Here is a 14,614-nt window from a genome sequence, read left to right as displayed (position 1 = left end):
GCACAGCGAAATCTAAGAAATGTCATGGTTGAATTTACTTTCGTCGATTGTATTATTGTTCCTCAGTATTCTGTACAGATGATTAGATTATTTTTTTTTTCAAATTAAATAAATACATAAATAAATATAATGTAGGAGCGAGAAAGTAGTCCAAATATATGCACACAAAATCGTCAAATCCGCAAAAGTTTATTCAGAATGTTTGTCAATTTTCTAAAATTTACTAATCAAGTAATTTATTTTATAGGAAGATGTAAAGACTCCCCTTTAACCAACTACACTAACGTTCTATAGATAGTTACAGACATATGTATGTATGACATGGTTCTATTTATACAGAAACATATGTATACACAAATATTAGCACACACTTATATACGCATATGTGTGAGTATTTATAATACATTCAGATTTACTTGAATACTCGCGTCACAGAGGTTAAGGTTTATATTGATAATGACTAGATAGTAGCACGCTGTGTTTGGGTGGCTATGTTTTGATGTCAGCATGATTGTCAGCTGTTGAATTTATAGAAACCTTTTAAATGTGACTATAGTATTATCACAAACAGGCATAGATGAAATGCTTTCTGCCTCGTTTACTTTCTTCGGACATATTGTCCGACGTAGGTTCATTTAAACGTTCACATTCTCCTCCACTCATGATAACTACCATTCAAAGGTTTTGAAGCGATGCCATCGCAGCTAAATCACTATTCAGAAACGAATCTGTTTAACTCGACTGCCAACGAAATCACATATCTATCGTTTAATAATGGACAACATGACTGCTGTTTACTTAACGATTCTGCGAAACATTCAGAACTTGATAAATGCTTTCAGGTAGGACATAACGATTATTATTACCAAATACTTATGCATAATGTTGTTTGCATCTTGTTTTTGCTTTATCATATTCTATTAAGGTCATTAATCCATTTTTTCATTTACCTATTTTATATTGATTTTTCTGCTACGATTTATCTTATTTCCCAGTAGAATGATCGTTATTATCATTACTAAGACGGCTAGCTGGCAGAATCGTTAGCACGCTGGGCGAAATGCTTCGTCTGCCGCTACACTCTGAGTTCAAACTCCGCCGAGGTCGAATACGCCTTTCTTCTTTTTTCGGGGTTGATAAATTAAGTACCCGTTGAGTACTGAGGTCGATGTGATCGACTCTACCCCTCCGCCCCCCAAATCCAAGCCTTGTGCCTATAGTAGGAAGGATTATTATCATCATTATTAAGGCGGTGAGCTGGAAGAATCATTAGCATACCAGGCAAAATGCTTAGTGGTATTTTGCCCGTCTTTACGTTCTGAGTTCAAATTCCACTGAGGTCGACTTTGCCTTTCGTGCTTCGGGGTCGATAAATTAAGTACCAGTCAAGTACTGAGGTCGATGTGATAGACTTACCCCACCAATAAATTTAAGGCCTTGTACCTATAATAGAAAGGATTATTATTATTATTACTAAGGCAGCGATCTGTCAGAACTATTAGCATGACGGGAAAAATGCTTAGCGGCATTTTGTCCGTCTTTACGTTCTAGGTTCAAACTCCGTTGGGGGTTGACTTTGCCTTTCATCCTCTTGGTGTCGATAAAATATGTACCAGTCGAGCACTGGGCCGATTTATTGACTTAACCCGAAAAATTGCTGGCCTTGTGCTGAAGTTTGAAACCATTATTAATAACATTACTGTGGATGTTATCGTCTTTATTATCTTTATTATCTTTCACATCCTTCTTGTCATAACAAAAATAGTTTCTATTATTTGAGTTGTCTTAAATGTTTTGAGTTCTCTTACTGAACAAGCGCAATTTTGTAGTATTTGGTAACATGAGATGTCTGATGCTGTCTTAATGAAATTTCTTCGTTATATGTTATTGCAATTAAGCAGCGTTATATGTGTGCAGCGTGGATCTCGAATAAATGGAAGGACAGGGGCTTCATATATGCATTTGTCGGTTAATTTTAATATAATATTTTCAAAGAGGCTATTATTAAGACAATCTTTTCCATTTTCTTTCCTCGCTTTGTCGTTCTCTCAGTTTCTAGATTTTCATATTTACAATGTATTTTTGATTATTTTTTCGCTGTCTAGTGGAATTGATTTTTCTTGAATATTACTGACAGTGTGAATTGTTTTTCTCGCTGCCCAGTTGCTTTGCCATTGTCTTTGACAGTTTGCAATGTTCTTATGCATTCCATCGATATTTCATATTTGCATGATTTTTATTAGTGGTAGCATGAATTTTGGCATGCATCTCTCTGCTGCACACACGCACACACACACATCTACATCTACATATATATATATATATATATATATATATATATATATATATATATATATATATATATGTATATTCTTTGTATTATTACATTATTGGACGCACACGTCCTATTTTGCAAGTAAGTCTACTATTATTCTGACGTGACTATCTTTCTATCTATCTATCTATCTATCTGTCTATCTATCTATCTATCTATCTTTCTATCTATTTATCTATCTGTCTTCCTCCATCTTTCTATCTATACCTCTGTCCTGGCCTCTACTTCACTGCTATACCCTTCTGTCCCTTCCTCCTTGTTCCACTTCCTCCCTCCACCATCCTCTCTGCTCTCGTGTGACCTGTGGTCAACTTTCTTTTCACTCCAGCCGCTGTGAAGGCAAGACGAACTACTAGCGTTCTACCTCAGATTTGCGTTTGGCCGTACGGCTTTTGAATGTTGTTTTCACTGTCCATTTTTTCCAGTCTTGGTTTGTGTTTGCCACCTTGGAATCCTCTGTGTAGTGGGTTGATCCACTACTCAGGAAGAGACTATTCTAGAGTACGTTCTGTCTTGTCTTCGAAACGTCTAGATAGAATAGAGACAGCTGATGAAGGGATATTCCAAGTGGCTTTCCGTTTTCCTATGTGTTCGTTCCGTTGTCTGTAGTTTATTGTTCTAACGTCCTGTACCCTGATATGCATGTATATACACATGTAGATGTAAGTATGTACATATATGTGTGTATACATGTATATATATTCTTTGTATTATATATATATATATATATATATATATATATATATATATATATATATAATATATCTATCTGTATATGTGTACATACACACACACACATATATAAACTGTGTAATAACGTGCTAAATTGTTCCTAAGTAACTTCTATATAGCCCTCTCTTACTGGTGTGTATTTGGCGTCGATGTGTGTTTTTTGTTCTTTTGATAGTGTCTGACAGGAAGACTGGGAACATAATTATCGTTCTCATCTTTATATCCCACGACATCCAAATCCAATCGTGGTTGACTAGACTTCCATACCTCACGCATCAGAGAAATGGATAGATGTTAAGAAATGGTGTCAAACTAACTATCGTCGTCATGTATCGTACTCTTTTACAGCGCGTTCATGGCTCAACATCGGAAGTGTTCCAAATTTAAGCTTGAGTTCTCCCATTGAATGAAGCGTTACTTTCTTCTGATTTTTCGTAACGTTTTCTTGCTAGAGGTATTGGGATGGTTTACCATTGCTTCCCCCCCCCCCCCACTGGATCACCGTTGGCTCACAAGGAGTTCCTCCAGCATTCGACAGGTTTTGCTTTTAGGGTTGCAGTGTAACCAGACACCCTTCTTAGAAGAGTAGCAAGCCACTCAAGTTGGTGAGCCGGTTTAGTCACTGACCACTTCAAAGTATTATGTTCTACCTAAGTAACCAAATGTGTACTTTTAACCCTTACTGGACATTATTGTTCGGCAATAATAAAAAATATATTTTGCCAATATACAGCATTATGTGTGTGACGTAATTGACATTGTGCTATGTAATATTTTCTTCTACGCGCAGTATATCTACTATATCAGCACAATGACCTCTTGATGACAAAAGGCAAAGTCGGCCTCGATGATTTGTGATATTTTGTCCAGCGTCATAGCGATTGTGCCAGCTCGCTGCTTTTTTTGTGTGCTACATAACGGCATGTAATTTCATCCTCGTACCTCTGTGCTCTCAGAGTTTACATCTCCTCGACATAACTTTGACTTCCTTTTGTACAGACGTTGATAAATTAAAAAGCAACCAAGTACTAGATCCGATTCAATGGATCATATCACTTCTACATTGAAAGAACATAGCTTTTGGTAATCGATTGAAATTTTTATTCCCGCGTATTATGAGGGCAGTAGATTAATAGAAACGGTAGAGTATTGTAGGAAATATCTAACAATGTTTAACTCATTCACTTTAATTGTTTTGTTAGTTCAAATCCCACTCAGATCGATAAAATAATCGCATCAGTTTGAATAGAGTTGGTTCAACTTCTACGAAATTTATCCCTATACATAGCTGAAAGAAATAATCATTATGTATTATTACATATTCTGTATTGTGGACTACTGATGACGTCACCAGTTGCTGCGCCGGCCTATAACTTGATTTCCAAATACAATGCGTCTTAACCCCAGTTATAAATTCTCAAAGATTTGACTTCATAAACTATGCAGATGTGTATAAATGTTTATGTGTGTTTGTGTCTATGTGTGTGAGTGTGTAAGTATGTTAACGTGTGCTTTTGTATTTCTTATTGAGTTTATTTTCCTTGTAGCAGAGAAACAATCCGCCATATATCTATGTAAGAATATTTGTACCTGCACAGTTATGAATGCATGGTAATATTTGGTAGTAAGCATGCATTTCATGCAAACTCCTGTATTTTGACTCACGTATATATATATATATATATATATATATATATATATATATATATATATGCATGTTATGTATTCGTATATAAACATACATCTGTGATATATTATACGCAAAACCTCTGGGAAATTCTTGCATATTTTTACCGTTCCGTTAACCGTTTGTAACCGTAATTTTGCCAATCGCCGTGATCTTTTTGCCTTCGCGAAACTAGTTTCCCTAGATTATTACTAAACCAGATAGTTAGATAACCAAGGTTCCCAAAAATCACTGATATAAGTGAGTCTGTGAGTGTGTACTTAGGGCCATAAAAATAATATTATTGATATTAAAATTTTATTACAGCATAATTCATTTATTGAAGAGAGGAAAGCAATATATAGCATATAATATTATACAATATGACAAATTTAGTCAAACTTTAGAATTTTGTGACACATCAGGTACAGACATGGTTGAGTGGTAAGATGCATACTTCCCAACTACATTTTTCCGTCTTCAGTCCCACTGTGTAAAACATTGTGCAAGTGCATTCTACTGTAGCCTCTAGCCGACCGAAAACTTATTAGTGGATTTCGTTGACGAAAACTAAAAGAAGCACGTCTTGTGTGTGTGTGTGGGGGGGGGGGTGTCTTTGTGTCTGTATTTGTTCTCCCCATCGCCGTTTGACAACCGGTGTGTGTGTGTTTATGTCCCCGTAATCAAGCAGTTCGGCAAAAGTGACCGATATAATAAGTACTAGGCTTAAGAAAAATGTAAGTACTGTGGTTAATTTGTTGGACTAGATATCTTCAAGACGGTGCTCCAGCATGGCCATAGTCAAATGATTGAAAGAAGTAAAAGAATAACAGGAAAGAATATTGGGCAGAAGAAGCATACACTGTAATATGTTTTTGATAATATTTAAGTGACAAGAGAAAAGCTATTGTGTGTATTCTTAAAATACAAATCAAAAATACAACAGTAGGCTAAACGGTATCTGTATTCCTACGTATATATGACGCAAGCGTGGATGTGTTGTTAGAAGCTTGCATCCTAACCACATGCTTCCTGCTTCAGTCCCACAGTGTGCCTGTCTTTGTGTCTGTGTTTGCGTCGGTGTGTTTACGTTACCGTAACCTAGCAGTTCGTCAAAAGTGATAGTTAGAATTAGTACCAGGCTTTAAAAACAGACAAAATAACTACTAGACTCCATTCATTCTACTAAGAATTCTCGAAGGTGGTGCCCCGGCATGGTTGCAGTCAAATGACGAAAACAAGTAAAAGATAAAACATAAAAAGATACATACACATACTAACACACATGTACGCACGCGCGCAAACATGCATACATACGCACATGCGCACACGCTTGATTGCTGTTATTCGAACATAGTATTTCATGACATAGAATATAATAATGAGTACAATCCATTTTGTGTGAAATATGACCTAGAATATATTAATATATTCCGCGATACATTTTAAAATATATCACATGGTTATTAAACCTTCCACAACAGATTTTCTTGCTACACAACATTTGTAAATGTTTCATGTTTTGAAAGGATAACGAAGTAGGATTATGTCAGATTAATAAATTTATCAGTAGAGTTAATGAGGCAATCAAAATGAACAGACTCCATTACAAATCGCATTTTCGTCAAAAATCGGCTGACGCCTCGATTCAGACAGCGTAGATCATATGGCTTTGGTTATTCTTTCTCAAAATCTGCTTCCATGATATTTTCCCGGACCTCCAAGAATGGTGGAAGAACGCTTGCAATTTACAAGCATTAGATCGTGGTATTAAGCCAGGCGACGGATTGACTCGACTATCCAAGAAAAGGAATGCCCGATCTGGCGTGCTTCCGTACAGATTCCATCTACCAGATTTCATTCAGAAGCTTTTGGTGAAGTCGAAGTTATGTTTAAAGATGCATACTCATTTAACTGTTCGCTGAGATAGAACACGAGACCACAAATTTGTGACACAAACTTCTTACTAGCACAACCATGACTGAAAATACCAAACATTTTGCAGTGTATACAAACATTAAACGAATCCATTCATTTTAAATATGATGATTATAAGGATGTAAAATCCAGTATAATTGTTATCCTAACCTACCTCAAATCACATACTAGCTACTATGATAAGTTGTTTTATTGATTATTCAATTCTATTGCAAGGGAGAGAATAATATTGTCGGAAGCCTATATTGTTTTACTTTTTTCGATAGTGAACTAAATTTGTGTTTAATGCATTGAAATATATATAATCTTTATGCATACATTTAATTACAGTTTATTTTCTTTCTTGTTTCCACCATACAGTTTGTAATATTCGTTGATTGCTACTATCTCGACTCGGTTAATTCTTTTTAGTACTAAATAACTAAGGGTTTGCTAATTTTATCATATTTCATTATAGAAGGGAAGAGAGAAAGAAGAAAGTGTTTTAGGAAAGAAAAGGGAGATAAGATATATGATAAAAGCTACTATTTATTATTATGTTTCAATAAAGTAACGGGTAATTTGCGCAATTAGTTGATGCACAATAATAAGAAATAAAGATCCATGATAATTTACACTCTGAGAAATTTATTTTATAAATGAATTACCCAAATTTTCGCTTCTCAATAAAAGTATGTTTTGTCAGTGAATAAGAGATTTTTTTAACATCACCTTGTTCGTTATTTATGAGCCATCATTTATATTCAACCTCTTTTTGTTATGTTCACCATGTTTTTTTAAACTAAATTTTGGTTAATATAGAATAAAGATTTAGAAACAAATGTATTAGGAGACGGTTAAATCGTATTTAACTTAAAATGCTTAACCTAATTATATACAGGCAAAATAAATAGCTAAGCAAGTGATTTGCATTGGCATTTATAAGAAGCTGCAAGAGCGACGTGTGCAGACATATATTCACAGCACAATGGCTTAGGAAATCATTATGAAAGAATATTAGTTAAATGATTTTAACATACCAAAACTATGTTTAAAAGACAGCTTTTATTTATTTTCTAAAATGTGGTATAAACCTGTAGAGAATGTTACAACAGGAAAAAGATTTCATTGACGATCCATGGACACAACTATCTTGATTTGTTATAAAACGTAAGATATCAGTTTAGTATCTTCAAGAAGATCGAAATATTTAAAAGTTATATGCATAGTCCATTTAAAGTACGTTTGTATTTCATTCTACTGAGTTCACTTTCGAAGTAACAATATATTGTATGAAGTTGAAATCATCTCTTGAAATTCAGAGATACATACGTGCATATGCATAAGCCTGTGTGGTTGCTTGTATTCATGTTTGTCTGACGTATAAGGGAATGTGTATAAGATAAACTCACATGCGGCACAGAGACGAAGTTATTCAATGTCTCACCAACTGTTTCACATTACCACTTGTCTAGATTTTGTTCAATAAAAAAAGAGTGCAATAGAATAACATTAAGAATTACTAACCGTAAGTTATCTAGAAATCTATATTACATTTAACCAGAAATTATATATAGAAAGTATCACTATGAACTACAGGTTTTATTGCTTCTTAATTTTATTCGTATAAATATTGACGATTTTACAGTTGAGTCACGACTTTTTACCTTGTCGTAAACCGTTTAAAGGTAACGACTAACTTAATGCTTCAAAGTGTTTTAGCAAGTCTATAAGATTTCTTTTGCATCAGCAACATTATATATCGCACATGCGTGCCAAATAGTATTTTATGTAAATGTTTCTGGATAATTATCGTAATTAGACTGCACAAACAACATACTTCGAGCATTTGATTAATTAATTAATTTATAATTAAGATAAAGTAATTAGCTGATTTTCGAAAATATACTATTGTTATAAACACTAGAAAAATAGACGAATAAATTTCAAATATGTATGACAAAAATCGTACATAAATGCGCACATATAAATACACACAAAAACATTGGTATAAAAGCGTGCACAAAACTAATTACGGATTCCCTTTCACACATATACATGTATGTATTTAAACACGTTCGTATAGAGAGGTATTGGATTTTGGATATTAGCAAACGCATGCCTACACTCACATGCACTTTAACATGCGACTTAAGATGAACATAAAATGCATACACACATATAAATATTATATATATACGCGTTTTCTCCCTCTTTCTCGGCATATATATATATATATATATAAATATATATATATATATATATATATATATATATATATATATATATATATATATATATATATAAATAGAGAGAGAGAGAGAGAGAGAGAGAGAGTTAGATATACATGTACATATCTATTTATTTAAACACACATATGTATGTATATGCATATACATTTATATATATATATATATATATATATATATATATATATATACATATATGTGTGTGTGTGTGTGTGTGTGTGTGTATTTATGCATAGATACATACGTATACATGCGTACATAAATACACTTGTGTGTATGGTATTGTTAAAAGTATGCATGCGTATGCTTGAGTTTGTGTATTTTTGTGGAAGTGAAAATTAAAGACAGTGAAAAAGAAGACGAAAGAGATTATTACGCACTAGAAGAAAGAACAATTTCTAAAATGAACGTAATTGGAGCATGTGTCGCCATTCTCTCAATTAATTTTATTGTGGATTCTCAAAGAAAGGATTGTCACAAGGAGTTGCTGCTGTCAGCAAATTTGGCAAGTGAATTTTTCAAAATATGATATCTATAAAAAGCAGATATGCATGTATAGACTAATCTTCTTATATAGGTATCGTATACATGCATACATACGAATGTATGCATAAACATATGTAAATAGACAGGTAGATATACATAAACATACACACTAACACATACATGTATATATATACTTATATATATGTATATAAATATATATATATATATATATATATATATGTGTGTGTGTGTGTGTGTGTGTGTGTGTGTGTGTATACATATATATATGTGTGTGTGTGTGTGTGTGTGTGTGTGTGTTTATATATACGTGCCTTTGCGCGCATGTGCTTGTGTGACGGTGAGGTATATCTTTGTGTAGTGACTTCGGGAGCAGCAATAGAACGTTAGCCAATGGGAGGACTCAATACTAAGAATAGAGTAAAATTTACTATGACTTCATGTAATCTCGTACTTTAATCACATCACCTTCAGATTTCCTCATTAAAATGCGTAGTGTAGTTACTAAAAATGTAAGTAGCATCCCTGTCGCTTCGGAGTATAAGCCTGCGATAATTTATCCTATCTATAGAATCACTTCCGGTATTTGTCTTCCGAGTGGTAATCCATGACGATGTCATTTCGTCAATTGACTTCATTATAATCTCTGAACCTTTAGCAAGTCAGAGGTTATCTACCATCCAGAAAGAGAAAGCATTGCATCCATTGCATTTCAGACATCACTGCTTTGTTTATCAAAAGTTGCTTAGTACGTCACCAAACTCCTTTCTTCCTAGCTTCTTGCTCAACCGTGATTATATTAGTTTCACGGTGAGTGTGGACAAATGGCTTAAGGACAGTCTACATGATTTTCTTCTATGATTCAAGCATGCATTTGTTCGATGGATTTTCATCTGGGTAGAATTGTTCGGGGATGTAATTTTTGTTTTTACTAACGGTAACGGGCTTCGTATGCTGTACGTTATTTGTTATTATGAAATGCTGTATGTTGTTGACCTGAGGAAGGACGTCGCACTTATGTTGACTATGTATATTCTTCAGGTGAGGTGCTGAGATCCTCTTTGGTGGGGAATCTACTAGCATGCAGTTCATATACAGAGAGTGAGATAATATTTCCGAGATAATATATCCATTGCAGCACTCCCAGATATAAGCATTTTAATTACCTCAGGAAAAATAACTTTTGTTTTACAAACTTCTCTTCGGAAGTATCTAACCAAAACCATCCCAACCATATGTGTGTGTGCGTGTGTGTGTATGTTTGTGTGTGCGTGTGTGCGTGTGTGTGTGTGTGTGTGTGTGTGTGTGTGTGTGTGTGTGTGTGTGTGTGTAGGAGCACTCCGTCGGTTACGACGACGAGGGTCCCAGCTGATGCGATCAACGGGACAGCCTGCTCGTGAAATTAACGTGCAAGTGACTGAGCAATCCACAGTCACGTGTACCCCTAACGTAGTTCTCAGGGAGATTCAGCGTGACACAGAGTTTGACAAGGCCGGCCCTTTGAAATACAGGTACTACTCATTTTCGCCAGCTGAGTTGACTGGAGCAACGTGAAATAAAGTGTCTTGCTCAAGGACACAACGCGTCGCCGGGAATTGAACTCACAACCTTACGATCGTGAACCGAAATCCTTAACCACTAAGCCACGCGCCTTCACGTGTTTGTGTATGCATATGTATATATATGTGTGTATTATGTATGTATGTATGTATGTATAAGGTCCTGATAGGCTATAAAGTTAGGGTCTTTCCAGAGAAACACTCAATCCGAGTTCTTGGCTATCAACAGACTAATACCGAAATTATTCAGGTGTAGGAAATCCTGGCTTCTCGACGATAAAACCGTTGTGTAGGTGTAGCGATGGGTAAATATAACAATTATAATTACTATATATATATGTGTGTGTTTGTGAGTATTTACATATGTATGTGTGAGTATGTATGTATGTATGCATGCATGTATGTATGTGCATGCATGCATGTATGTATGTATGTATGCATGTATTATGTATGTGTTTGTGTATGTGTTTGTGTATGTATGCAAGTATATGTGTGTGTGTACAGTATTTGTCTATGTACACCTAGCAAAGTGGCTAATACGCAATAAGTATCTTCGCCATAGTGAAAAAGTTCACACAAAACTTCCTTAATGAAAGTATTATTGATCATGACCTGTTGACACACTCTTTATGAAAACAATTACCAGGATCTATGACGCACTAACTTCCATTCATATTAACAGTTATGCAATTAATCGCTTAGAGTTCCTTAATTATTCTGATCTGCGTATTTGAATGACTGTGATCCACACTACTACTATCGTAATCACAATAATTACCTTTATTTAATTTCGAAATCTTATATCACGTAATATAATGCGAATTGTATCGTTACTTGCCGCTCTTTTTATGCAGGATTTGAAGCTAAATTCCCCTACGGTATAACTAAAATCACAAAGCAAAACATTTGTAGTGCGGCGAAAGCAGAGTGTAGTAACATTATGAAAACAAATTGATAGTAGTCATGCTATCAAATAATTATTCCCAAATAACAGTTAATAGCACAGGATTTCTGTACAGCATGTTAAATCAGATCACATTTCATTATATTCGAAAGAAAACTAAACCAACGCTATTTCTTTAAGACAATATCTCTGTGAATTCATAGCTTGACTTAAAGGGGCATGTTTCATGTTAACAAAACAATGGAGTTTATTCTGAGTGGCGGTGGAGATATTTTTATTTCATGTTATATATTTCAATATCATACTTTACCGCGGGTTTTTAAAATATATTTTTTTAATTTTTGATCTGTATGTAATGAATAATAATATTTGGCTTTATGCCTTATTTGCTAATATATATTGAATATCCTCTCAATACTTAGGAACAAACATTTAATATTCAAATGAAGCTGCATATATTTCAACATGGAGTAGATATTTACTGCTAGATTATTCTCCCTGTTTTACAAAGCAATTAATTATTTTAATTCCAGATTATTTGCTTGGTCTGCGAATGCCTTACTCCCCAGTTGTTTCAGTTAATTATGTTTGATGTGAATGCTGAACGGCTTTCCTTAAATGTAATGAAATAAATATCAGTTGTCCTCATTTCAATTGAATCATCATTTCCATTTGAATTTGTGGATGTCTATACAACAGTATCTTTGAAAACCTTATTTCATATGGATTTTGCAACAAAGATCGTGTAACCAACTTAAAACTAAATCGGTTAACGTAATAATGCAATTTGATAGGATACACACACAGAGACAGATTTATATATATATATATATATATATATATATATATATATATATATATATATATATATATATATATATATATATATATATACATACATACATACATACATACATACATACATACATACACACATACATACGTAGATCATGGATATAAAATATCAACTTAGATGTTTGCGAGGATTTATCCATTAAGCAAACTGGTTATATTCTATACGGAGGAATATTCTTAAATAAAGTAAGTTAATCCATTAATGTTTAAAATGATATAATCTTAAGCATATTCATATAATTTTAACCTAAAAACTAATACTGTTAATTTGCTTAAACTTGAATATAAGATAATAAAACGACGTGTTTGTACATATATATATATGTGTGTGTATGTATATATCTAGAGAGAGGGAGAGAGGAGAGAGAGGGGAGAAAGAAGGTGCATAGCATAGTGTTTACGATATTCGGTTCACGGGCGTAAGGTCCCGTGTTCGATTCCCGGCAGCACGTTGTGTCCCTGACACTTTATTTCACCTTGCTCCAGTTCACTCAGCTGGCAAAACTGAATTGCACCTGTGCTTCAAATGGCCAGCCTTGTCTCATTCTCTCTCGCGATGAACTTCTCGGAGAACGACGTTAAAGGTGCATGTATATTTGGAGTACTCAGCCACTTGCACGTTAATTGTACGAGCAGGCTGTTCCGTTGATCGTAATTCATATTAGTCGATTCCTATAATTCAATGAAATATTACTGCTTCATTTATACAATCTGAGGGCCCTTTGAATAAATAGCATCGTTTGAGCATCGGACAAATTACGCGAGGTATTTATATTTTGGGCTCAACTTCCACGAAGGTTAACTTATTTCAGTTCTATATTTAAAAGACGAGGAATTATGTACATTATTTACATTATTTACATCTGACGGATATTTGTCTTCATCTTGTTTGTTATGAACACAACATTTCGGCTGATATACCCTCCAGCTTTCATTAGGTGTCTTGGGACTCACAACATGATATATAATATTGCCGCTCTTACCTGAAAATCAGTGCCCTTGTTCGAATCTGAGCAATGAATGTTAGAACATTATTAAAAAGTGTACAGAAGTCGTAGTTCTTTATCATTATATTACGATTTATCTTTGCGTTGATAGGTTTACTAATTATCAACTAATTTCGATATTAGGTCGATTATTAATCATCATTAGGAACAGCTGCATTTATATCATTGTGGTAGAAGCTAATGTAACAAGTAATTCACATTAGTTTACTTTTATCAAACTACTCGTTCAATATCTATTCTCTAATGCATCAAATTTTTATTACGTAGTTAAGGGTAATATCAATAAAAATTTAGGGATTTTTTTTATCTCTAACATTTCTCTCCATTGATATCAGTACTTTGGTTAATCCATCCCGTTATCCTTTCAATGAGTCATCTACTTCCCATTACCAATATTTATACCCCCCAACACAAAGATAAACAACAATAAAAGAATAATAACTGCCACAGCTATTATTATCACAATCCTGAAAATCATAAACAATACAGCAATTAATGGCGTCACTATCTTTACAATTAATAATCCTAAAAGATAAATTGCTGATAGGATAAGAAAAAAACCACAGGCAGAATAGCCTGTGGTGTTAAGATATAGGATTTTAAGTTCTGATTTCAAATCCTGCTAGGTTCGATATTGCTGTTCTTCTTTCTTCCGGAGTGTATAAGTGTATGTTTATACCAATCAAAAAGGAGGCGGCGAAATGTACTTCACATCTTTCGTTAAATTACTGAATTCACGGGGGCAAGAGCACCTATATTTCAGAATGTATTTGCGATCGCCAGATATTTATATATACATACATATATATATATATATATATATATATATATATATATATATATATATATATATATATATATATATATATATATATATATACACATA

At 33.9% G+C, this 14,614-nt stretch overlaps 1 protein-coding gene across 9 annotated transcripts in view; it reads left to right on the top strand.

Moving 5' to 3' along the window:
• Nucleotides 1-14,614, top strand: part of LOC106868399 (peroxisome proliferator-activated receptor delta) — a 609,065-nt gene that overhangs the window by 551,270 nt on the left and 43,181 nt on the right. Inside the window, exon 1 of one of the 9 annotated variants that reach the window (XM_089363339.1) lies at nt 520-842. The exons of the other annotated variants lie outside the window; for them this stretch is intronic. Within the exon in view, the coding sequence (XP_089219465.1) occupies nt 693-842 (150 nt within the window). The 5' untranslated portion in view covers nt 520-692. Of the gene's footprint in view, nt 1-519; nt 843-14,614 lie in introns of those variants that run through there. 9 annotated transcript variants of the gene reach the window in all.

The sequence above is a fragment of the Octopus bimaculoides genome, chromosome 1, assembly GCF_046866305.1.
Source record: "Octopus bimaculoides isolate indiv1 chromosome 1, ASM4686630v1, whole genome shotgun sequence".
In the NCBI taxonomy this organism is placed as follows: domain Eukaryota; kingdom Metazoa; phylum Mollusca; class Cephalopoda; order Octopoda; family Octopodidae; genus Octopus; species Octopus bimaculoides.
This window is presented reverse-complemented; position numbering and strand designations above follow the sequence as displayed.